This window comes from Condylura cristata, unplaced genomic scaffold, assembly GCF_000260355.1.
Source record: "Condylura cristata isolate star-nosed mole 26May11 unplaced genomic scaffold, ConCri1.0 scaffold00029, whole genome shotgun sequence".
Classification (NCBI taxonomy): domain Eukaryota; kingdom Metazoa; phylum Chordata; class Mammalia; order Eulipotyphla; family Talpidae; genus Condylura; species Condylura cristata.
This window is the reverse complement of record NW_004567130.1, coordinates 14,309,666-14,335,419: the sequence shown is the minus strand read 5'-3', so window position 1 is coordinate 14,335,419 and position 25,754 is coordinate 14,309,666. Positions and strand designations below refer to the sequence as shown.

General features: G+C 48.2%; 2 protein-coding genes across 3 annotated transcripts; one reads left to right on the top strand and one right to left on the bottom strand.

Moving 5' to 3' along the window:
- The first annotated feature begins 3,916 nt into the window (after positions 1-3,916).
- RFC5 (replication factor C (activator 1) 5, 36.5kDa) lies at positions 3,917-14,250 on the top strand. 2 transcript variants are annotated; one of them, XM_004691003.2, is made up of 11 exons: positions 3,917-4,078; positions 5,414-5,478; positions 5,741-5,877; positions 6,874-6,953; positions 7,806-7,879; positions 8,965-9,124; positions 9,847-9,928; positions 10,221-10,350; positions 10,885-10,962; positions 11,851-11,905; positions 12,807-14,250. In XM_004691003.2, the coding sequence occupies exons 1-11, from the start codon at positions 4,014-4,016 to the stop codon at positions 12,901-12,903; spliced, it is 1,023 nt and encodes a 340-aa protein (XP_004691060.1). In that variant the 5' UTR covers positions 3,917-4,013; the 3' UTR covers positions 12,904-14,250. The 2 variants fall into 2 exon arrangements, with proteins under 2 accessions (XP_004691060.1, XP_012586429.1); XM_012730975.1 differs by lacking the exon at positions 3,917-4,078 and adding an exon at positions 4,290-4,532.
- Positions 14,251-14,348: 98 nt separating this feature from the next.
- Positions 14,349-25,425, bottom strand: WSB2 (WD repeat and SOCS box containing 2). Its single transcript, XM_012730974.1, has 8 exons — positions 25,222-25,425; positions 20,703-20,947; positions 20,420-20,551; positions 18,117-18,217; positions 16,896-17,068; positions 16,050-16,160; positions 15,828-15,935; positions 14,349-15,363 (listed from the first exon to the last, which is right to left on the bottom strand). Exons 1-8 carry the CDS (start codon positions 25,407-25,409, stop codon positions 15,201-15,203), a joined length of 1,221 nt encoding a protein of 406 aa, XP_012586428.1. The 5' UTR covers positions 25,410-25,425; the 3' UTR covers positions 14,349-15,200.
- Positions 25,426-25,754: the final 329 nt, after the last annotated feature.

Here is a 25,754-nt window from a genome sequence, read left to right as displayed (position 1 = left end):
TTTTTTACCAACTTGGTTCCGTGGAGAAATTCTGCCTGTGGTCCTATCCTGTTGTCAAGCCACGCTCTCTGCCTTCCTGCAGAGTGTAAGCTTTGGGCGAATTCCTGCCTATATGTCTCTCCTCCTTGAATCTTCCCCTGCAGACCCCGCCCCTGCGGCAGGGCATAGCTTCCACCGACCTTCATTCATTTCCAGACCACTCATACATACGTGAGCTTGAGACGCTAGTCTACTTCTCTTAAAAAGTGATAGAATTTTGGTATGGGGATGAAAGAGAAAGATGATAGAGCACAAGAATCAAGAAATCAGACAAGTTCCACAGGGGCCTCAGCTGCATCACCCCCTTCTCCCTTCTCCCTGGGCAGAAGTGGGTCACGTGTTCACCCTTTGAGCCCGCCAGGGGGCCAGGGATGCTGTGCTGTGACTGGCTTAGCCTGGAACAGTACTTCAGCTTTGGCTGAATGGTAGAATCAGCTGGGAAAGTTTTCAAAATGCCAAGGCCTTGTGGCATCCAAGGCCCAAGAATTTTTTTTAAAAATCCTCATTTATGCAAAAAAAAAATGCTCAGTGAGGTTACAAAAAAAAGGGTGGGGGTGGGGGGTAGGTTGGGAAGGAAGGGTACAGGGGGTCCAGTGGACGGGGTTGGAGGATACTTGGTGCTTCGGTGTGGGTGTGGTGTGGTGTGAGACCGTACACTCGAAGAGGTGTGACCCTGTCCTCCTGAAACACGCAGCGCTGTACACCAATGCTACCTCAATTTTTAACAAAATTGTCGGGTGCTTTTAATATCATCACTGTCTTTATCCCTCAGATGTCCATTTTACAAAAGTAAATAATAAAATGCAAAGAGATATTTAACTTACCCAAAGGACCATACCTTCAGTGAATAGCTAGACTGGACACAATCAAATACCACACACACCCAGGTGACATTTACCAGGACAGCTTTGTTTTTCCAGAGCAAGCCTCTGGGTACCCACTCTTTTTCTTAGAAAATGAAGTCATGGGGAGCTCCAGAAATGAGAGGCAGTGGAGTAGAGGCCAGTGTTTCTCAAACTTGAGCTCAGAATCCCCTGGAGGGCTTGTTACAAAGCAGATGGCTGGGTCCCACCTCCAGAGTTTCAGATTCAATGAGTTTGGGGTGGGAGGCAGAATAATTAGCATCTCTAACAAGTTCCCAGGGGCTGCTGCTGCAGGTCCAGGGACCACACTACTTCAGTGGCTGAGAACTGAAGCACACTGCCTTGGTTAAGACCCTGTTCTTGCCTCTTAGGCCAAGTCAGCACTGACAAGTTACTAAACATATCTATGAAATTCAGCCAAGGGCAGGGCAGAGGTGGAGCTTAGTGCAACTGCTGTGTGGAACAAATGCAAAGTGGGACAGCATCTGAGCCACAGTCTCTGCCTGATGGGTTCCTTCCACCACCCAGCCATCAAGCTGTTAATGGCCTGGTTCCTCTAAGTCAAGCACTGCTCATACCTCTCAGTGAGCTTACTGCTTACACTCCACCTGGGAGGCACACAATGGTTGACTCTACCAACGTGTATATAGTGTCACACGGAAGAATTCTGAACCATGAGCAGTCTGGCACACACCAAGTTTTATGAGAACTGGTGCCAGTCTTGTTCACATGTTCTGGCTCAAGTTTTTCTAATGCAAAGTTCCGTTAGCAAGATGGTTCATCCTGTGTTTGGTTGAATAAAACCCAGGCTATGGTGTCTTAGTCAAGTTTCTCCAGAAAAATAAAACCAATAGGAAAAAATACACACATACATATGTATGCACGCGCATACACACATGTAATATAGCACTTTTATATATAATAATTGTTACATATCATAGGAATTGGCTCACATGATTATAGAGGCTGAGAGGCCCATGCTTGACTTTGCAAACTGGCTACCCAGGAAAGCTAGTGTGTGATTCAACCAGATCCAAAAGCACGAGGACCAGGGCTGCAGATGTGTGAGAGCAGATGACTCTCTACTCAGGTGAAGGGCAAGTTCTCCCTTCTCTGTTGTTCTAACCATGCTCTCACTGGAGGGGTGAGGCCCCCCTACATCAGTGAGGGAGTCCTTATACTCAGTCTACAGATTTAAAAGCTAATCTCTCCCAGAAATACCCTCAGAGATGCCCCAGTCATATTTTATCAAATCTCTGAAATCCCTTAAGCCAGTAAAAGAGACACATAAGCTTAACCTTCACAGGCATAATTCTTGACACCCACCAATTCTTCACCCACCAATTCTTGACATGTTGTTTAAGGACATCTCAAAAAAAAAGAACAGGATGGCTAGAGAGTGTGCTCAAAGGGACAGAGAGAGGAAGATGGAACCAACTGGATGCTTTACATAATTTACAGTGCTTAATCCTCACTCACTTGGAGTAGATGACCCCATTGATACTATGAGACAGAAGAGAAGCAACCTACCCAAAACTATGGAAGAAATGGTTCATGGTGAGCGAGTGATCTGAAGAAGGGGGTCAGGGTTGGCACTGCAGGGAGCAGACAGCAGGAGCTCTGTCATACCACAAGTCACATCCCTGTTCTTGAAAGGTCGCCCAAGAAATACATGGGCTCCTGGCAACTCAGGGAGGCGGAGAAGGGGCCTGGAAACTTGTCCTTGCATTTATCTTCCCAGAGCCTAAAACAACCAACTGCTTCCACCCACCTTCCGCCCAGCTGCACCCAGCCCCTATCTTCCCATACCCAACTGAGTCCCAAAGGCCCTTAAACCACCCCCCAGACTCTGGCTGGGTGTGACTTCTCCCACCCTGTGGAGGTCAGTGAACCTTGCCCGGAGCGCTCCAGTAAAGGCTCCTTTGCTGGCCACACTACGTGCCCGACTCCTTTCTGTCCCTGCTCTTTGCGCTTATCTACAATACTGCTGCTCTCCTTTCACTTCTTCTGGGGGCTCATGGGAACGCATTGTCGCCAAGCTAAGTTTGCCACTGTGGCTCTAGTCTGCTCCTAAGGCAGGTGACAGTGATGTAGTAAGATGCAAGGGCAGTTACTTCTGAACCAGACCTACTGAACACAAGCTGCCCCACCTTCTCCCAGTATTGTCTGGCTAAAAAATAAAATGATTATGGTAAAAAATAAAATGATTATGGATGTAACCCACGCTCACTACTGGAATACACAGCCCAGCAAAGAAGGGGGGGGGGAACCCAAAACAAAACCCAACAAAAAACAAACAAGTGATCCATAATCCCTCACCTGGGGTGGGGGTGGGTGGGTCAGGGGTAGCTAAAATGTTAAAGCCTCTTCCCTGCATTACCTCCGGGTCACGGGGACCCTATGCTCTGCTTATTAATTCGCCCATTCCAGTTACACATATTCTCCTAACGGGAAGTAAAGTTCTAAAAATTTCACTCTGCCGTTCTTGCTGGAGGTTGGTTTTCTGAACTTTGTTGGGGGCGGGGGTGCGGCGGTAGGACACGGATCTGGGACACAGCTTGGAGTTGTGTTTGAAGCTGTTTTTCAACTCGAAGTACTCACCTCCCAGCGCCGGGCGCAAGGTGTCATGAGCGTTTCCGCATCGGCATCTATATTCAAGAACCGGCAGTGTCATTTGGGGGTGCTTTTCCTCGGGATTTTTAAGCTCTGGCCGTTTGAACACTAGTGATGGCCGGAATTGGCTCAGGCCAGAAGACCTGAACGTGCAGTGGTGACACTGGCTGTAGGGGGTGCCCCTGCGTTCCGGCTCCCCGTCTCCCTGGGCGCGCGGGAAGCCCTCACGACACCCCGCAGCCGGGCGCGCGGGCTGGAAGGCGGAGCGCGCTGGAGGCCGGCGGCCTGCGCCTCCGTAACCTGGCAACCGCCGCCCGAGCAACGGAGCGGGGGCGGGACGAGAGGAGGAAGCCGGAAGCCGCCGGCGCCAGGTCTCGCGAGAGCCGTTTTTGCGCGCGAACTCTAAGAGGGCCCCGGGACTGCTAGTTGCGGGCAGCGGTGCGGACCCCTGGGGGCACGCGGCGCCCCCGCCGACCCGAAAGCCTTCGTGTCCCCGCCATGGAGCCCTCGGGCAACGAGCAGCAGCTGCAGCCCGCAGCGCCTAAGATCAGGAACCTGCCCTGGTAGGAGGAGGCCCGGCCGCCGCGGGGAAGGGGGTCGGCGCGAGCCCCGCAGGCCCACACTCCGGTTCCTGCGCCCGCCGAGCCCACGGCGCTCCTTGGCTACCCCGCCAGCGCCCCGTCACCCTCCGCGCTAGTTAGGACTGCGGCCACGGCTCCCCGTTGCTTTTGCCCAGTGGGAAAGCGCCTTTCGCGCCTGGGTGACAGCCGAGGACTCGAGCTCCGTCTCCTGACTTTCGTTGGCCGACTTTCTGCCTTCCCTGTGTGTGGGGGTCAGATTGCAAACTGAAATAGTGGTAGTCGCGGCGCTCCCCAGTTAACTTTCATTTGAGTCTGGCTTTCAGTTCGGCGGGCACCGTAGGTGTTAAGCTCAGGTTGCACAGGAGGGAATTGCCCGGAAGGGTGAAGAAGGACTTGCCTGAGATGCAGCTAGGAACCGCCTTGGATTTGAACTCGGGTAGTCTGAACTCGGAGCTTGCACTCCTAATCATCATACTGCTTAGCTATGTCCTGTGATGCTTTATTAAGGACTTTGATAGGATTTGGCTTAATTTTGGAGAACCCTTCAGTTCTTGCTTAAGAATGAGCCCAGCTTCTTATATTGTGCTTAAAAACACATACCATATAATTTATACTGGTGACCATGTAGTATTAAGTACATTAAGAACGTTGTTTAGACACCCCACGATCTAGTTTCAAAAGCCACCCCAAAGGGAAACCCCCTGCCCTGTAACACCTACCAGCAGCCCCAGCCATCACTATCTGAGGGTTTTGCCTGTCCTGGATTTTTCATGTAAATGGAATCACACAGTTCGTGGCCATTGTGTCTGTCTTTCGTTCAGCTTTCATCCATGTTGTAGCACCTCTTTTATGTGGAATAACACTCCATGGGTGAGCTGACATATTAGGGTACTAGAGCAGTCTTGAACGTGTTTTGTAGTAGTAGGTGCCCGTTCAGGCTGGGATTAAAGACAGATGGCTGGGAACATGAACTCAGAGCAGCTTTTCAACCCAGTTCACATTTTGGGCCAGATACTTGGGGAAGGGGTGAGGCAAGGGTGAGGAGGGGGCAGAGGCTGGCCAGCGCTTTGTAGGGTGTATAGCAACATCTCTGGTGCTTACTCATGATCGGTGGCACCTTGTGACAATGGAAAATCTCCCCATGATGCGAAATATTCCCACAAGATGGCCACTGGTTGAGAATCACTGATCTGTATTAAACTTTAAGCATTTTGTTTCTCTTCTCCTTTTAGTTAAAATATGAAAAAAGCTTGTTGCACATAACGGAAATGTTCTTGCTTTTATATATGTTGCAATCTATGCTAAATTGTATTCCAGGGTAGAAAAATACCGGCCACAGACACTGAATGATCTCATTTCTCATCAGGATATTTTGAGTACCAGTAAGTATACATGTGTCAAGTGCTGTTATCCTAGGTTGAGGATCTAGATATATTTGTTGGCGATGCCGTCTCTGCTGTTCAAAAATTTCAAGAATCCAATTGAGCTAATTTATGGAATGTGGCTGTTAAAGAGTGCGGTGCTTCAGATTTTCATACCTGCATAGTCCTGTGACTTGAATTGCAACCAACCAACACAAGGACCCACTATGACGACTGAGGCAACTCTCGGAAACTGTCAGTGTTTCTTTTTCTTCCTCCTCAGTTCAAAAATTTATCAGTGAAGACCGGCTGCCACATCTGCTTCTCTATGGACCTCCAGGGACGGGAAAGACATCCACCATCCTAGCCTGTGCCAAACAGCTGTACAGAGACAAAGAATTTGGCTCTATGGTCTTGGAGGTAAATAGGACAGTTCCTAAATAGGCCAATTCCAAAGGCCTCCGGTATCTTAATTTTTACTCTGCTAGTTTTTAAGAAGTTGCTCTGCTGGAGGAAAAGCCGCAGATGCAAAATATTTCAACTCATTGTTTTCAGTAGTTGGTATTTTGATTTGGATGGGTGTGAGATACAGGCCAGGTGTAGAGTTGTGTTTCTTTACTGCTGCCAGCTCTCCCTTACACCGCTGCAGGTGACCTCTCTAGGTAGCTGCATCTTGTCCATGCCCCTTGAGCCCTGTGCCCTGAAAGTTTCCTTCCCTCTGGTTCCTACTTGGGTTTGGCCACTAGGGGCCCTGACAGAAGTCAGGCTGGGTACAGGGAGTCCCCACAGGCTGCTAGCATCCCCCTCTGCAAGGCACATCACACAGCCCTCCCGGACCAACACCACACCCCTTGGAGCCCCGTAAGAGGGAGTGCAATGGGCCCCCCTAGTCCCTGGGGTACTGCATGGCCCTGTGTTTTCCCCAGACCCATCACTGCCTTTTGGAAGTTTTTCATCCAGTTGAATTTGAGTCATTTAGTGTGTGGCCCTAAATGACCAAATCCTAAATGACTCTTGCAAGAAAAACATGTTTAACTTACCTTTTAACAACTTAAAACCTTGCTGCTGCTGACATTTGTGCTTTTATGAATTAAAAACTCGGTGACTTATGGGTTGCAGTAGCTAAAGTTAGCACCACTCTGCTTACGCCAGAGCCCAGTTAATTATGCCTGTGTTTTATGACAGTGACTGTGTTCAGAATGGGGAGGGAAAAGTTACTTGCTTTTTAGAATATAATGTAATGCTCACAGGAGTTGTGAGGTTTAAGTGTAATTGTGGTCTCATTCTCTTGTCGTGTTTGTCTCTATAAACTGTCACTATTCCGAGAGACCAAGGGCTTGCTGAGCTGGGTTGAAACAGATGGTCACAGACAGAGCACCAACATATTTTTTGTTGTGATTTCTGTTCCACCTTTAGCTGAACGCTTCAGATGACCGAGGAATAGATATCGTTCGGGGACCCATCCTGAGCTTTGCTAGCACAAGAACAATATTTAAGTAAGAACTATTTGCATCATTTCTCTCCCTGGAGATTTTGATCAGTGAAATAATAGAGGTTAATAACTTTTTTTTAATGCATACAAGAACTGGGCATACAGGCTAGAGGTGCGGTGGGTGAAAGGATTCACCAGAGACAGTGGAGTGGCCGAAATGCACTGCAGAGGGGAGCAGTGGGTGAGACAGGTGAGGTCTGTCACGCCCTGTGGGTTAGCTCCTTGGCTGGGGATTGAACTCGTGCAGCAGTGGCTGCTTTCAACTTACTGTACCACCAGGGAGGACCCTATAGCTTCATACTTTTAATCCTCCCTATTGCCAGCTTGTAAAGGTTAAACAAAAAATGACTTTGTCAAAAGCATCCATGAAAAAGAGACAGTCTGGGGATGGCAGCAGGAAATGTTTAAAAGCAGATATTAAACCTGTATTAGCATTAGCAAGTGATGTGGGGAGGCACGAACATTATTTATTGCTTTACTGAGGACTGAGTACATCCTAAGACTAGGGAGCTAATTTGAATTGAAACACAAAGAAGTTGAGATGGGGATGGATACCTTGGGTGGCAGTTAAGAAAAAAAAAAAACGATGAAGAGACAGGCATGAGTGAAGGAGGGGAGAAAAGCAATACTAAGAAGAGGGGTGCTGAGGGAGAGAAAGGTGAGCGTGCCAGAGAGACCAGTGTCCTGAAAGAGGTGTGCTGGGGGAGGGAGGGGGCCCACAGGTGCCCACTTGGGTTGAGTCCTTGGCCAAGTGCACTCCAAGAGACCCGGATGGCACCAGGTCAAGACATAGGCTTGTCCTGGAAGTTCAGGTGACGCTGAGGAAATCTTTAGATGGTGCCTTCTGTTTCCCCAGGAAAGGCTTTAAACTAGTGATCTTGGATGAAGCAGACGCCATGACTCAAGACGCCCAGAACGCCCTGCGGAGAGGTGAGCCCGCTGACGAGCACAGGTGCTGGTGGGGAGAGCGTAGGCAGTTTGGATAGGAGGTGTGGGGTGGCTCGTGTGCGGGTGGTTTCCCCTCCTCGGTAGCCTCAGGAGATTCGCCTTGTGGGATTCTTAAAATACAGTCAGACACTGCTCTTTCCCTGTTTTCCACTGTGTTCAGTTTCTGGGGTGGGAAGTCATGGGAAGCCCTTCATTCCTGAACTGCTGGAGAGACCTTTGTGCTTAGATGCGAAATAGTCAGGAAAACAAAGCCAGAGATTGAGTTGCACTGAAAGCTGACTTTAAGTGAAATGATGAAGTAGCGAAGACTAGCCAAGGGATGATTTGGCAGAGAAGGGAGAGTGTCCTGTGATTTGTCTCTCTTAAGCAGCCTGGTGCTCTTATCTCTTTGAAAGGACATTGATAATCATTTTCATTAAGAGTCTGAGGTAATCAGCCAGGAGGGAAGGCGCCCATATTTAAGAGGAGGAGGAGGACAGTTAGAGTCTTCTGGCCCTAGAAGCTTTGGCAGCCTGTCTGCGGCATCTTGTTCTGGGGAGCTCCTGCGAGTTGAGGCGGATCCCCGAGCGAGAACATTGGGTCCCCACACCATGAAACCAGTGTCATAAGCATCTCTGAATTTGGGCTACTGCTGCCGCGAGTGCTCTCAGGCTCGTGGACAAAGTCCACTGGGAAGTCTGCAAAAGGCCATCCCCTCCCTGCTCGATAGAGGTGGGGCACTACCAAGCTGCCAGACAATTCATGCAGAAGCCTGGGGTCCGGGCTCCCCTGTCTCAGTGACCTGGTGGCAAGAGTGCCGGGATAGGCGACTCTTATAAAAAAGGAGGCAGTGAGATCCGGAGGGTCTCATGGAGGTGACGTGTCCATCAGCTGGGAGAGGAGAGTGGTGGCTTCTAGTCCTGACCTGGGGCTCTCGTTGTAGCCGCACCCCCACTTGTCTGCCCTCGTAAGTTCTAGCTGCCTTGTTTGCTGCATTTTCCGGGTGCCCACAGCAGGGGCGGGGGCTCTGGGCCCTTTGCAGTGTCGGATGGACTCTGACAGCCGGTGGTTTTCTTCTTCCTTGCCAGTGATTGAGAAATTTACTGAAAATACCAGATTTTGCCTCATCTGTAACTATCTGTCCAAGATCATCCCCGCCTTGCAGTCCCGATGCACGCGGTTCCGTTTTGGCCCCCTGACCCCCGAGCTCATGGTCCCCCGCCTGGAACATGTCATAGGAGAAGAGAGGCGAGTACCTGGAGCCGGAGAGGGTGGGCCTGGGGGTGCTGTGAGCAGGGTCTGGGGCGCCTGGCTGCTTCACTTGCAGAGTGTGATGCCTGTGGGGACTTAGCGGGGTGCCTAGCACCAGGTAAGCATCCGGGGCTGTGCTCTGCTGTCACTTTCTCTGGTATCTCACAGACATTCTCCCTGAAAGCCACTCGGTTCTCTTGATTTTTTCTGGATTCCATCCTCCTCCCCTGGAAACGTGCCAGTTTCCTCCTACTCTTCTTTTGTCACTGGAACCTCCATGCTGCCAAGTCCCTTCTGCTAAGATGCCTCCAGCCTTTTTTGACTAGAAGGGAAAGTTCTGAGACATGACATTCTGTGTAAGCTGATGCCAGACAAGTAGCCAACCCAAGCTGCTGCTGATTTGAAAAGAAGTGCTTTGCCCTGTGACCATGGATCATGCCAGAGGACACACTGCAGAGCCCCGTTTACGTGCTTTGGTCCTAAATATGGGTCTTGCTCAATGCTCGATGCTGAGTGGGCTGTGACTACTAATGCCAAACCCCCATCCCTAAAAAGCAGAGTGAATTCTAGCTCGTTTAGATTGGCAGAGGATTGTTGACGCCGCCTCCCGTTCGTTCTTGCGTTATTTTAAAGTCTAGACCCTTCCAGGCCCCCTGGTTTCCAGGGAGAGGGCTGGTGCTCTCAGGCACCTCTACATCCCTCTGCCTGTCTCCTTGCAGAGTCGACATAAGTGAAGACGGGATGAAAGCGCTGGTAACGCTTTCCAGCGGAGACATGCGGCGGGCCCTGAACATACTGCAGGTACCGTACCACCCAGCAACGGCAGCGCCGTCTGCAAACCGAGACATTTCCAACTGGTCTCCCAGTGTGCCAGACTCCCCCTACCTGTGTGCTGAGATTAGTCCAAAGAATAATTTGTGGCAAAGGAGGGAAAGGTAGGGACGAATTCTGCAGCTCTGACCGCTAACAAGCAGCGCAGCCAGGCCAGCTCTTGGTGTAAAAGGACAGGGTTGGCGCCACTGTGTGGCGGCTGCTGTGGCCTCCCTGGCCTGCCTGCAGCGTGGCCGCCGCCACAGCGTCTCCCCATCTGCAGAGCACCAATATGGCCTTTGGGAAGGTGACAGAGGAGACGGTGTACACCTGCACCGGGCACCCGCTCAAGTCTGACATCGCCAACATTCTGGACTGGATGCTGAATCAGGACTTCACCACGGCCTACAGAAGTATCCTTTTTGGGCACATGAAGTGCCTGAGGCCTGAACTTGGCCCTGAAAGCTCAGGCTGTAGCCTTCACCACACACTGCTAGCCAGAGACAAGCTGATAGGATTGGTCACCTTGTCACGGAGCAGGCTGTCTGGGTGCAGTGGGCACTTGGCGCTGAGGCCCCAAAGTTCTCCGAGGCCTGTCGTTACCTGGACTTGAGGTCACTTCATTCCAAGGTGGCGGGACAGCAGTCAGCCCTAGGCAGGGCAGCTGCGGTTATCTTCAAGTAGTCAGTCGACTCGTGTTTTTCTGTGGAAGAAAAGGCCAGGGTAGTGAAATGAATACATTTGGGGGATACAGAGTTGCCACCCTGTCTTTCAGAAAGCCCTTATTGGCTAGAAAACAGGAGAATTGAGGCCTAGTACAGGCAGCTTTAAGTTGAGAGAGCAGTTGCTGGGCTGCAGCTGACAGGCCTGCTTCACCCTCACGGCCGGACTCCCCACAGCACATTTGTCTGGGACTTGTTCCCTTTGCCTTAACTGCATCTGTCTAGATATTATGGAGCTGAAAACTCTGAAGGGGTTGGCGCTATATGATATCCTGACAGAGATACACCTGTTTGTGCACAGAGGTAACTGGGCTGTCCCCTGCGTCAGAAGCCATGGAGGTGGTGGCCTGCTCTGGGGGCGAGGCTGGTCCCAGTAAAAACGAGGCTTCATTTTAAAGCAAAGAAAAGCAAATACAAACCTGACGCCTTGTTTTAGTTTTGATGTGCTGCTATTTAAAACTTTGTTCCCAGACGCCTCTTTGACCTCTAAAATTGCTGGGGAGTAAGTAGAAACTCACGGTGGCTGACTTTATTTCCTCTGAGGGTTTTTATTTTATAGCAGTTGGTATGTTTTAATTCCCATTTCTGGGGGTATTTTCCCCAAAAGGAAGGGGGACCTGGCCTCAGAGGTGGCCACCTCGAGAGCACTGTGCTCGCTGTGTCTTCAGCTCAGAGCTGTTCGCACCCTCAGCCGCACATAGGAATCCCCGAGACCATCTCCGCTGAGGCCCTGGGGCGAGACCACCGCAGTCTTCTCATCCCCCAGCGCCCTGCCGCGCCCTCTTCCCCGGGGCTGGCATGTTAACCTCTGCCCGCGGACGAGGGCAGCCCAAGGCCAGTCCCGCCCTTTGATGGTGGAAGTGGAGCATGAGTTGGATTTTTAAAATCAACTGTTAGTAGGACGGGGATGTCAGGTGAGAACTCGGCCGTGAGGGTCACGAGAGCTGCCCAACTGCTATAAAAGGGCAGTGTGGGGCGCCCTGAGCTCCACCTGGCTGTGGAAGCCTCAGTGCTTTCTTTCCCTTTGGGCTCCATTCCGAAGCATCGCAGAACAGAGTGAATGAACTGGAAACCTGCAGTTTGTACTTCAGAGGTGTGACCTCGTGCTCTGCAGCTCACACTTTTTCTATGATGTTTCGTTCAGTGTGGGGAGTGACAGACCTCGCTCATTTGATCTTGTTTTTCTCCCAGTTGACTTTCCATCTTCAGTTCGAATACATTTATTGACCAAGATGGCCGACATTGAGTGAGTATTTCCACTCTCATCCTTCCCCTTTTTTCCCTATTGTTTTTGTCTACTTTCTTGGTTTCAGCTTTGTTGTTGTTGTCCATACATGGTGTAGCCTAGTGTTTTGCGGTCGAGCGGCCTGTGGTGGGGTGTGAGGTGCTCCCGATTTGAAGGATGTGTGGATAAACACTGGCCTCTGTGCCCGCCTCGGCCCAGTCCCTGTGCTGCATGGGGGGCCCACTTCCGGGCTCACACTAGGTGGTTGGGGCCCAGCACTCCAGCTGTTAGGAAGGCATCTGGCATGCTACGGCATACTGGGGGGACAGTCAGCATGAACTCAATTTTCCGCTTTGCCTGGTTCAGTAAACAGTTACTAGTCCCCAGTGAAGCCGACAGCTATCATTTAAGTAGAGAAAAAGCACTGGGTTCAAAACAGATGTCACCACAGGCCATCACTGGTTCTCTGTGCATAAATTAGGTCAGTTCTCATCAGTAGGTGGTAAAGATCATGGTTTTGCTTTCAATGACCATACACTGGAAAGGCGGCAAGATGGGAGGTCAGTGCCCAGCACCACCACAGATGCCTCAGCCAAGCTTCCCAGTGACTTCAGAGGAGAAAAGTTTTGACTACAGTTCCTTTGACTACAGTTCCTCTGATGAAGATAGGCCTGAAAGTCCTGCCTATCTGTGCAAGCTAGAACAGAGTTCTGCTATTCATAACAATTTGTTGAATTTTTCTTCACTAGTCTGAATCAGATTGTGGCACAGGAGATGGAAAGGGGACGTATACAAGAGTCCTGTCCAGGATAAACTTTCATTACTTCCTGTCTGCCTTAGCACACTTTCTCTTTGATCTCTATTCACTTGTCAAAGGCAGCTGCTGTGATATGTTGTTGCCTGTTCTTTTCATTTCTCTTAGGTACAGGCTTTCTGTTGGCACCAACGAGAAGATTCAGCTGAGTTCCCTCATCGCTGCCTTCCAAGTCACCAGAGACCTGATCGTCACAGAGGCCTAAAGGTGGAGCCTGCTCGGACAGCGGGCTCAGGGTCAGAGATGCTGCCGCATCACCACAGGTCTTGGGCAGCCGTCCCGGACGTGGGGACAGGCCCTAGACAGCTGTGCCAGCTCGCGTGTATGGCTGTGGTATTGTGCTGCCGTTTGTCTTTTGTTGGAGGGGGGAAAATATACCCTTTTTTTCAACCTTAAGGCTTTTTACTCTTGACTTAGATGACAGGAAATCTGCCTATTCCATTTTGGCCTGGAACATAAGGCTTTCAGATCTTACCTGGTCCAACTTTCTTCCAATTCAAGGTAAACAGAAAACCTCCCAAACTAAGTTTATAAATCTAATCTGTGGCCATCTGTTACCTACTTAAAATTAGTACTGAAGGATTTCTGCCCAAAGTGACTTGTACCCTCATAAAACAGACTCAGTTCTCTTGAATTTAAAAATTGGTGTTTTTATTTCTCTTCTTGAAGAGCATTACTAGTAGGTTTCTAGTTGTTTGGACAGTAGAGAAAATTTTACTGAAAATGATGCTGTTGAGGTCAGAGGTTGTACAAACCTCCCTTACTTCACCCAGGAAGAACCTGCATGAGATGAAGCCCGGTCCTGAACCTACAACTGCTGAACTTATGACTGGTACAAATGTAGCAGTTTATTTTATAGCAATTATATTGCATTTATCATAGTGTTCTTCATAATAAAAATAAAGCAGCCTGCTTTTTGGTTGTATTATAAGTGACTTCTTATTCGGTGTAAAGATGCTGACTTGTTAATTTGCATTTACATGAAAGCCTCCTCTGTCTCTGCTATCACAGAGTCAACTCCTCTGGAGGCTGTTCTTTAGGCAGGTGTCAGATTCTTCTGTTATCAAAAGGAAGAAGTTGGTTGTTTCCATCATTCAGACAACTTGCTGCCAAGGTCACCAGTCAAGCTGGAGCTGGCTGGATGGGGCCTCCCGAACCCATGGAGCCTCCCAGCCTATGCCTCTGGGCCTCTGGGCCACTGCGCCAGTAACCACGGAGCCGAACTCTGCCTGGCCCATTCCCCACTATCCTGTTGTACTCATTCGTTTTAGAAGGTGATTTTTATTTTTCCCTTAATGAGAATAGCTAGAACTTTAAACTTTCCCTTCAGATGAAAGCTTCTCATCTTGAAATGTTTTTCTTCAGCAACGAAGGTGGTATAAGACTCCTAGTTTTTCAACATAATGACCCATTGGCCTCCATCAAACACCATTAGGAAGCCAAAGGATAAGACGTTGCATTTCTTTTAAAATAATTTAAAATATATTAAATTTTCCAAAGGCAGATTTTGTTTGAATGAGGTGTCTATGTGCCACTAAAGGAGAACAGTACTTTTAAGGGCTATATTCATTTAGGGGTAAAGTGGAAACTGGCTGATGAGTTTGAGGAGGTGAAGCAGCAAAGTCGGACGTCGAAAGTGAGAATATCAGCTGAAGTTACGACAACACCAATTCTTTACGCAATTAAGAGACATCTTCACAACTGTTCAACCGAAGTACTATGGTTTTTAGATACCATCAAGAAAAACACAGTTGTACCTTAACATCTGTTGAGAAAATACAAATAAATATGCTAACGAATGGCAAACAACAGACAACTCAGCCATTGAACAGTCATGCAGTTTAGGAATATATCCTCGTGTAACCTGACACACTTGTCATCTGCACATGCACGCCACTGTTTAGGGGAGAAGAAAGCCAAATCATAGTGTCTGTCCGTTAGGGGCCCAGCCTGTGAGTCACCTGCAGGCCAGCTAGGCTAAGTAACACCACCCCAGACTGCTCCATGGAACCTTGGTCCTGCTGGTTAACGCAGGGCCAGAGGAAGGAGAGCGGTTGTGATGAGAACGGACAGCTGCCACTGCACCTGAAAGCCACAACGTGAGGACACAGTGGGAGCCAGACATGCCAGTGGGGCGAGTCTGAGCTCCCACCTCAGAGGCTCAGAGGCCCAGTGACTGATCAAAACATAAATAACTGCACGTTGAATCGAAATGACTAGAAAGAGTTCAACATTGCTGTTTATAAGTGGATGGAAGTTTTAGGGTCAGGAGCTGCTGCTATGGAGTCGGCCTCCCCTCCTCTGACTGACTGTCACACATCATGGAGATAAAGGCCCATGACTAGGCCACTGGGATCTGGTTTTGCTACATTCTACTCACAATCCCAAAGAGAAATCCTTCAACCCAACCAGATGTTTGGCCCATCATTTCAGACACTCCTTTGCCACAAAGATCAATCCTGCTACCAACACAAAACAAAAACAAGACTTAGGTCACATTGTTTAAAAAGTCCTGTATGTGAGGAACTCTTTCATCTTCTTGGGGATTGGCAGTGCTAGCACTTGGTAGGTTGTTAGGAAACTTCGAAGGGCTTTCCGGCATAAGTGCTTCAGTGATGAGAGGACCCTAGGAGCTGTCCAGAACTGGACATGGCCGTCCCTTGTCCTGAAAGGAAGGAAACCGATGTGTTAACCGCGTGTGCCCATCACGACGGCTGTCAAAGCTTCAACTCTGAGCTGCACAGCCAGGAGACTGGACAGTGGGACGCAAGACACCGCTGATGCCAAAGTGCTGTTTCAGCACCGCCCTTTCCCAAGCATACGCAGTCCACGTGGGAGAGGAGTGCCACCTACTGTGCGGCGGCCACTTCACCCTATAACTTCCCATATAAGTTCTGCAACTTAATTTATACTTGGCCTATAAGGGGACATGAGTTGTAGTTCTCTGAATACACTTAGGTTAAATTTACAATGTAAATGATAACCTATATTGGCAAAATAGATTACAATTTTATGTAATCTTGGATTTCTTCATAGGCCAGAAAATTCTGGATGCTTTCTTTCCTTAAAAAGCTACAGGGTATAGTCAGCAGAAACTGCCACCCATCTGCTCAGCTAACAGATACATACCCTGTGGCAATAACTCCACCATGTGGAAAAAATGTGCAGCAAAGACCATTGGTCATAGGAGCAAATGCAATTGGAGTTTTCAGTTCCAGGGCCCAGATCCTGAGGAGTCTGGATGAGAAAGAAAGGTACATTGGCACGGGAGCAGCCCTGGGGCCAGCCCTGAGGGTCATGCGCCCATTACTTGCAAGCAGTTCTGAGGGTACACAGATTGCTTGTGGTTACCTGTCATCGGCCACGGTGGCGAGGTACAAGCCTTCGGGAGAGAAGCACACGGATCTCAGGGAGCTGATGTGGACGTCGCTGTCATCCATGGGGGGGTCCAGCTGGGTGTGGCTGAGGAGAAAAGAAACGGCAGTCGGCCTAGATGATGGCCACCCTCCACTCCTCAGCTTTCCATTCATCCCTGCGCAGGCAGCTCAACTACTGTGGCTCTGCACACATCAAGATGAACCTTGCCCTCTTACAGAAAACCTTGAGCTCTGCAGACTTGCAAAAGTGCCTTTTCTAAGGCTCCGAGTGACTTGGTGGAGGGCTGAAGGGTTCCAAAAACTCCCTGTACTAATTTTCTTATGCAAAGTAGGTCACCCTTCACTTTAATGCCACAGTACAAACTGAAAGTCTTTTTTAGGCTAAGCCTGTTGTAATTATAGGATTACCTATTATTTGCTTCAGAAAACAAGAGAGATGAAGGGGAAAAGTCGACCAAGTCTTGAGAGCGTGAAAATTCATTTAGGAGATAACAGTTTCAAAGAGAGGATCGTTCTGAACTTGTTACTACAGTTATTAGTAAATGGAAAGAAAGAGTCACTTTGAGATTTCGCAATGCTTAATCCAGAGAAGTACAAGCAACCTCCTCAAGACACTGAAGACACTGGGTCCAATTTGAGAACATAAAGAGACAATGAGAAACAGCCTCCCTCCAGTGCCTTCAAATAAGCCTTGAACCCACTGTGTGTGGACCCAGCTGTCCGCTGCCCTGTGGGCCTCTTGCAGGGTCATGTCAAGCCAAGGCAGGTCTCATCAGTCACCCCCCCTCCCTGCCCAGGGAAACGGGGATTCAGTCCTTACTGGAGTGACCTCAGCCTCTCGCCGGTGTAGGGGTCCCACATGATCACGTTGGTATCATAAGAAGCTGTGACAAGCAAGGCCGAGTCAGGCGAGAAGTCACAAGAGACAACGCTGCTTTGGTGGCCCTCTAGCTTCCGAATTAACGTGTAAGACCGCATGCTCCACAGAAAGACCTATGGAGAGCAACGGGCGTCTGGTCAGAGAGGAAGTGGCAGAAAGGTACGGAAGGTGCCCTTTGGGCCCCACCACCAGATGAAGCCCACACCAGAGCTCTTCTAGAATGTACCACACATGTTTATATAAAGTAACAGGTCTAAATGCCTATGGACATAAAAAAAGCTGACTTTAGGGGATAATACACCACATGAGTCTCAGGAAGACTGAGGTATATCAGTGCAAACAGCCATCAATGCAAATGGAGAACTAAGCCAAGGGCTACCTTGTCCTTTCACTTAAAACCAAAAATAAGGGTCAGATGTGAACTCCAGGGTAGCCAACAGCCACCCTCCCACACCTGGCCTTGTGACCGTCTGACCCAGCTCATCACTTTGAACCTTCTTGCGAATCATAAAAAGTAGGATTGTATTTTATTTGCTTTAAGAAAACTCGCATTTTCACATAGTTCCAAACTTCAAGTAAATGATTAACTACTTGGGCTGTACCAAATAGTGAGCTCTTTCTTTCCCAAGTCAGTCACAGTGAGCAAACAGCTCCATGCAAATACAAAATTCAAACAAACTGCTCCCAAACTGTTCTTGGGCTTCTCCTCCTTAAAAAACAACTGACAGGATTTCAGGACAAAGTTCAATGGTAGTTGTACATTTTATGGTTGGAAAGGGAAATGCTAATTAGGCAGGTTCAAATTAGATGGTTCAAAGGAAGTGTGGACACACGTAGGTTGCAACTTTTAAAATCTTTAGACTCCAAGAGGAAAATAAACCTTAAAAGCATCCCTTTATCGTTCTGTAAGAGCAAACAGCTCTCTGATGATGGAATCGATCCACTTCCAAACACCACCTCTCTCCCTTGGTTCACATCAAAGTGCAAATCAAAAGGGAGGTCCCTCGGGAGGGGCTGTGGGCCACTGTGGCTTCTGTTGGGGCATCTGTCAATGGCAGAGGACACTTGGTTTATTTACCCTCACACACAGGGCCTAAGTCAGACCCCCACGTGTTGCTGAACTCAAGCAGGAAGGAGATGGCCCTCAGTGTTGAGACTTACTGACTTCTCTCCAGCTGCAGAACACAGCATGCTGCAGTCCGGGGAGATGGAGCAACAGTAAACCCACTGCAGGTGGCCTGACAGCACCTGAATCTGTTTACCTGGCAGAAAAGAGAAAATGATGAGCCGCTCTCAAACCCACGAAGCAAGACTAAAGAACTGGTCACAGCAGCCCTCCCCCGTGTACCCGTCCAGTTCTCTACAGTGGAGCCCAAGGCCCCTTTCATCAATGCAAAGAAAAATACTGCGGGACTTGTCATTTAAATGCATAAAATCTATTTGTACCACTTTCTAATGCCCAGGAAAAGTCATTACCTACAATTTCACCCATGTCCACAAGGCACATGGGATAATGAGGTACCCTTCCAAAGCACAGAACATTTTTTTACAGGCCCCCCAACCACCTCAAGTACTTTGAGTGTCCTGCCACATTTGCAGGACAGTTTATCTTCAGTTCTCCGTCACTTAACAGATGGAGATTCCCTGTGCGAGTCCTTGGCTAGAAGGATCTCCCTTCCTCCCGCCTGCACCAGGCTGAGGATGAGCAGATAGGGGTGCAGAATAAGGCCACATGCAGGTCTGACCCTGGATCCAGTGCTTACTCAGCATATAACCTGAGGTCACGCACTATCTCTAGTTCTAGGCAAACTAAATGCCCACTCACAAAAGGTTGGCAAGTAAATGGTGACAGGACTATTCATTTAGATGAAATTAAGGCTCTCGATTTTCTGTAGAGCACTAATGAAAAAAAAACAAAATGTAGAAAATACATGAAGGCTGTGAGCCTATGTTTATGAAACAATGACTCAAAACCCATAAACTTGAGAGCCTGAGTATCTGTCTCTTGAAAAGAGAAAGACAGGAGGCTGCATGGGTTTCAAGGTCACAGAGGGACGGGGGAATGCACAGGATGGGAGGACCAGGGAGAGGCTGGGGAGCACCACAGAAAGAAAGCACAAAGTTTTCAGTGGTGTGTATGGGTACACACACTCAAGAATTTATGGATGTAAATAAAGGGTGAGTACTAAAACTTTTTTAAATAGTAAGTCATGATTTCTTTAGCTGTAAAATAAGAACAGAGCCTGCTCTGCGGGTAATGGCGTGAGTTGAACAAACTGAGGCAGGTGCGCAGGGCGAGGCCCACCCACTGGGCCCACGACTGTATTCCCCTCTTCTTAAATAGCTCTGATAACTGCCCTAGCACGTTTCACCCATTCTCATCCTCCTTCACTAGTCCTCCTCCCGCTTCTTCCCACCCAGTGATTTTCAGAGTGCCTTCAAGGGCTTCCTCAGATGGCGACAGGTTGCCTCCTGACTCTCCTTAGAATGGCGCTGCCTTTGGGACACCTTCCCAGCAGCAGCCCATCTCCACGTGCAACAGAGCTCCCCAGGGATGTTCAGGACCCATCTAGAGTTCCGGAGGTTAGAGGCCTCCATGAGGATACTACAAACAGCAACTCCATTGTCTGACAGTTCCCAACTCCGCTGCTAAGCGGGCAGGGGGCAGGTGCCCCTCGGAGCCCTGTCAAGCTACCAGCACCTCTGTATTATCCGGATGAGGGTGCTGTGTCCCGGACACCTCCTTCCGCCCCCCCCCACCCCGCCCTTTGTCCCCACCCATGTGGGAGAGAAATGGCTTAGCAGTAAGTTCCTCTTGCCTATGTCACCTCTCCGATTAAGGACCAACCCTAGGTGGTAGGGAACTCTTTCCTGGTTGCTCAAGAAAATGTAATGACACCTTCTAGTCCAGGAGAATTCTGGGTGTAGATTCTGCTTGACAAAGAGACTATTCTAACGGGAAGTACCCACTGACTGTCCACCTGGGCAGACCTTGCCTTCCACATGGACGCCAGCCCATGTATGGGGACATCTGTGGTCACCACGACTGGCGGAGGTACAGCTGGCACCTCATGGGCACAGGCCAACCCAGAGCAGGCAGGCCAAGCCGTAACAGCATTACCCGTCTACAACGTCAATCAGTGCTGTGCAGGTGGAAAACACCTATTCTATTCTACATCATGTATCTTCAGTAGGGGTGATAGCAATCGGCGTGAAAGTGGGTTCTTAGTAACCAAAATTTCTTACATGTTTTATCTACAAATCCTAAGTATGCATTCAGATTTAGTCAGTAAACCTTTGGAATTAAACATTCACAGAGTGGGGCAGCTGAGGCAATCAGGAAAAAAATGTCCGAATTGGCTCCCTCAGAGACGACAGAAACAAAGACGCTGTTCTGCACTGATAAAGTGAAGTAAGAGGCAAGTGATATTTAAGGCGTTGCCAAGGTGCCCAATACCCCATACCATGTTTGTTCAGGTCCCAGATGCGAAGAGTCTTATCCCGAGATGCAGAGACCAAAATCAAACTGCCACTGGGTGTGAAGCTCAGATCTCTCACGACATCTTGGTGGCCGGAAAGATTTAGGAGGAGGAGTCCTGCAGGGAAGGGGCATTCCGTCAGTGGGAGAGGCCGCGGCGCCCCTTCTCCAGCCACTGTTACACCCCTCAGCCCGGCACGAGCCCTTGGTCTCAGATGAGCACGCGCCCACGCACTCCCAGGGCCCTGCACCAGCTGGAAATGGCCTACCTGTCTGCACCTCCCAAATCTTGATCTGCCCATCATTGAGTCCTGTAGCGAGGATCAGGCAGGAGGCGTCTGGTGCTTGTGGATGGTGGCGTGCCCAAAGCTTCCTGCTGGGCGGAGAGGGCCAGGGGCTGAAGGCCAAGCCCCAGACAATCTGACCGCAGTCCAAAGTCTTCTCCTTTGGGCTGCCTCGCCCTTTTGTATCATTTTTGCTGCTTCGGTTTTTGGCTTCAAACCCTTTAGGGACGCTGGGGGAATGACAGATTTTTTTTAATGAGTGCAAAATGTCACCATGTCAGCCAACTTTCATTCAGGGGTATCTGAGACCTTGAAGGCCCTGAAGCAAGGTGGTGTGGAATTCTGGTATGACTTCTTTAAGAGTTCAGGTAACAGAGGCTTCCTTGATCTTGACTCACCCCTTTGTGATAGCTCTATAGTGGGGTGACATGCCTTACAGGTAACTAGATCACAGATTCTCCAGGGGAGATATATGCTGCCTCAGAAAGTTCTCTCAGGGTTTGAGGTACAGACAGAAAGAGGCACTCAAATTTTTCCCGAGAAAGCCAGCAAGCTGAAGGGTGGGAATCAGGACACCCCCAAGCGCCTGAAAACCCCTCTGCTCTCCTGCCTGATGAGCCTCCTTACTTCCAGCTTAGAAGCCCCAGAAGCTGGAAAAAGAGCCCCCTTTGTGCCAAAACAGCTTACATGATGTATGTTGACCCTGTTCTAAGTATGTGCCAACCTAAAGCTCTTCCTTTACTTCCCTGATGGACAGCCAGCACAGCGATAAGCCAATGGGCAGGTCAACAGACTGCTCAGAGCAGACTGACCCGAAGCTCTCATGGCCAACCCTCTCTCTTTACATTCTACTTTGTGTGCAACAGGCCAGGAGACCCTAAGTAACACACATTTCATAAGACACTGGGCCCTGCCCAGCACGGCACCAGCAGACAGGATGTCAGAAGTGCCAACGGCAGACAACCTGGGGTTCAGCCTGAAACGCTGAGGCTTAGTGAGTGGGGAGCACTTTATCAGTATAAGGATTAAGTCCTACTTTTCTGTGTGACCTTGACCACATTCAGGGCTACATCAAACTGGGGAATATGGAGATAAGAAAGTTTGAACTCAGCTCCACGAGAAATTGAATACTCAACAACTACGCAGCCAGGCTTCCTTTATACATTATGTACTACCAAAGAGTTTGTGTCAGTTGTGGAAGTAGATTAAAGAATTTTAATGAAACCCAAGGAGCAATGGAGGCTTCCTCGGTTCTGAAACTGTTAGTGTAAACAGAAGGTGGCAAGCGACAGCCAGGCCAGCTGTCTGCTTTGGCAAATCAGTTTTATTGGGTCACCATGCTCATTTGCTCAAGTATTATGGCTGCTTTCACAGTTCCACAGGAGAGTTGATGGTTTTGACAGAAACCATATGGTCACAAGTCAAAAACATGTACAATCTGGGTCTTCAGAGAAAGCTTGCTGACCTTAGGTCCAGATGGTCAAATGTCATCTGAAAATGTGTTATTGTGCTAAGACAATCTGATTGTGATGGTGACTGGACCCGATCAATTCACACACAGCCCGGGCCACATCTCACAGACCCGCCTGAACTCACCGTCCAGAAAAGAGGCACACAAAAAGCTGATGTAGGGGACCTCTGCCGGTCAGCTCAGAACCTCCAAATTTAGATGTCTTTTTTTTTTTAAGTTTCTTATTTATTTATTTATGCATACATATGCATAGAGAACTGGGGTACAGGCCAGAGGTGCAGGGGTGGTGAGAGGATTCACCAGAGACAGAGTGGGGAGCAGAACAGGCCGACTGAAGAAGTACACTGCTGAGGGGAGCAGTGGGGAGGTCAGGAGAGGTCTGCCGCGCCATGTGGTCACCTCCGGGGCAGGCGGGGATCGATCTCATGTGGAAGTAACTTTCCATTCTTAGTGCTGTGCTTTAACCCGCTGCGCCACCAGGGAGGGCCCCTAGATGTCTTATTTTTTTAATAAAATCCTAAATTTTGTATTTGAAAGAAGGTATATTCACATATTTCTTCTAATATCACACATTCAATTTCTCTAGAAAGAGATATCAAAATCTCCATTTTTGTGGTTTATTTTACTTTCCTGGGGTTACAAAATCAGAAGCAGAACTGGAATTAGAACTCAAGTCTTGGTATTCTAGCCAAGTGTCCAACATATCTTCTGGAGTTTGCCAGCAAATTAAGAGATTAGTTACATGGGTGAGCTAGGGAAGATTCACTGGGAAAGCTTGAGTGAAATTAAAGTTTCCACACTTTCTTCTAAAGTGCTCACTATCAAACGCACTAAAGGATTTTTATTAATTTTTAATAATCCTACCAAGAACATAAATGCCCCAGACTCCCTTTTCAAAGAACTTTTAAAATAACAATGATTTAAATTTGTAAGAATAATAGGGATATTTTGGAAATGGATACATAATAAAATAAAAATGACCCATAATCTTAACACTTTAACCAAGGAAATATTTCACTATAAATGTTTGCTTATGTATATATACATGTTTTCTAAAAATAATTCTGGAATCATATTGTCTATGTGGTTTTACTGCTTAGTTTTCTCAATAAGCTTTATGCCACAGATATTTCCCCAAGTTATTTTTTTCTTCAAAATGTGATCATTCCTCTAAAACAAGTAACTTTTTATTTAACATATTAAACAATTATTTTCCTCATTAAACAACAGACACACAGAAAGGATTACTATTCATATTTCCATTTTCCTTAGTTAATCCTAAAACGATATATCAACAGTAATATATATATATTTGAATACAAGACTGATTTTTCAGGAAAACAACAGAATTTCCTTTTTATGCTTTAAAATCAAAACTTTTTTAGTCTGTAAACTTGTATCAGACTCAAGTCTAGATGTGAAGTTGAGTTCAGTCCCTTATACAGTGTGAGTGGGGAACAGTGAATGGCTATGGAGTTATCGTTCAACTGAGCATAGAAAAATTAAAGTCATGGTTAAAATAACACACACACACACAATCTTTGATGACTGCAAAAATGTCACACAGCAATGCCACAATATCCTTAACTATTCTCTCACACTGGATTTGAAGCCGTTTCTAGTTTTTACTACTATGCTGTTAATCTCATGATGATACTCAGTTATCTAAATAATGGCCCCATTCTGATTACCAATAGCCAGAAGAATGTTTCATTCTTAATGCATATTGTTAAACAGCCTTCCTTCCAGAAAGTGCAAATCTATACCTCTCAACTATAACTGTGAATATTCTAATAGGGGATCGGTAAGAGATGCCTAGAGCAAAACAAATGAGACTCTTTAGAGCAGGGGTAGTGTTTGACCCTATCAAGATTCTCATCCCCTAGCTCAGTCAGGCAAAACACACACACACACACACACACACACAAAATGTTTACTGAATAAATGCACACGTAAGGGACAAATGGGAAGATGAGGTGCTGGGCCATCTGACTAGGAGCTCACAGCATCCAGGGACCTGTCCAACCCAAAGAAAGAAAAGCCATGAACTTGGGCAATCATAAAAACTACCCAATTTAAAAGTGGGCACAGGCTCTTCGGAGCCATTTCCCTGGAGAAGACAGACAAAGGCAATGAAACATGAAAAGATGCTCAGTTAGCAGCCATCAGGGAAGTGCAACTCCAAGCCAAGCGAGAAGCCATTTCACACCCAAAGATTGTTAGGCTGTGACCAAAAGACAGACAATAACAAGTGTTGGTGAGGGTATGGGAAATTCACACATCTCTAGTAGAATTCTAAAATGGGGCAGTCACCTTGGAAAACAGTCTGATAGTTCATCAAATGGTTTAACATAGAAAACATATGTCCACAAAGAAAGCTGTAGATAAATGTTTATTACAGCATTATTCGCGATAGCCAAAAAGCAAAACCCCCCAAACGGCCATCAACTGGTAAATATATTAACAAAATAAAATCTCTCCACGCCATGGAGTATTATTTGGCAATAGAAGGAAATGAAATACAAGCTACACATAGTAACACTGTGTGAAAACATTTATGTTTAATCAAAGAAGCCAGTCAAAAAAGGCAAGTCTATGAAGACAGAGGCTGTTCAGGGCTGGAGAAAAGAGGGGGACTGGGGGACAATAGCCCAGGGCTGTGGGGTTTCTTCTGGGGGTGATGAGTCCGCATGTGTTCAAACACTGGTCATGGTGATAGATATAAAACTGTGAATACACTAAAGGTCACTGAAGTACATATTTTAAGTGGGCAACATGTGTGTTAAGTAACTGCCATTTCAATAAAGATGTTCTTTAACAAAAAGACTATCATAATTACTGTTATAACAGAATTGCTGTTCACAGGTACAGCATGTAGGCCTCTGGAAACCCCAAGGATCAATTTCTGAACTGTTAGTCTTTTCCCCTCTCCTGCTCTTGGGTTGGGAAACCCCACACCGCAGAGAACAATTCGGGAAAGCACTCCTGGACCCTGAGGCAAAGACCCGCTGTTCCCTGGGGGTGAGTACTTACAACTGCTCCTCCAGCGGCCAGGGGATCAGCTTGACGATGCAGTGTCCTTGAGACCAGGCAAACCAGGAGCCGTCTGGGGAGAAGGCGACACTCCAGGTTTCACAGCTCGACTTCCAATCAAACTGGTGGGGGCGTCCGGGCTTGAGCTCAGCCAGCAGCAGCGGTTCCTCTGAGACAGGAGACAGCATGCTGCAAACACCCTCACCTCCCAGAGTGGGGAGTGGGGCTTCCCCAGCACCTCCCTGACGCAGACACAGGAAAGCCACTTTCTTCCCATGGCACAGGGTGACACTGAATTCCAGGAGGAGCTGTCATGTAAATGACCAGGGGCAGTCAGAGTAGCCACAGGCCACATTCCAGACGGGTTATTCATCCTGGCACACTCCACTACAGTTAACCAGGCTCAGAGTAACCTTTGTGCAGAAGGACTGCGGGACTGAGGACTGACTGTCCTTTGAGCTCCTGAAGAGAAGGGAAGGAGGGTGGGCCAGGCAAGGATCATGCCGGCTGCTGCAGGTCCCAGGGCCTTATGC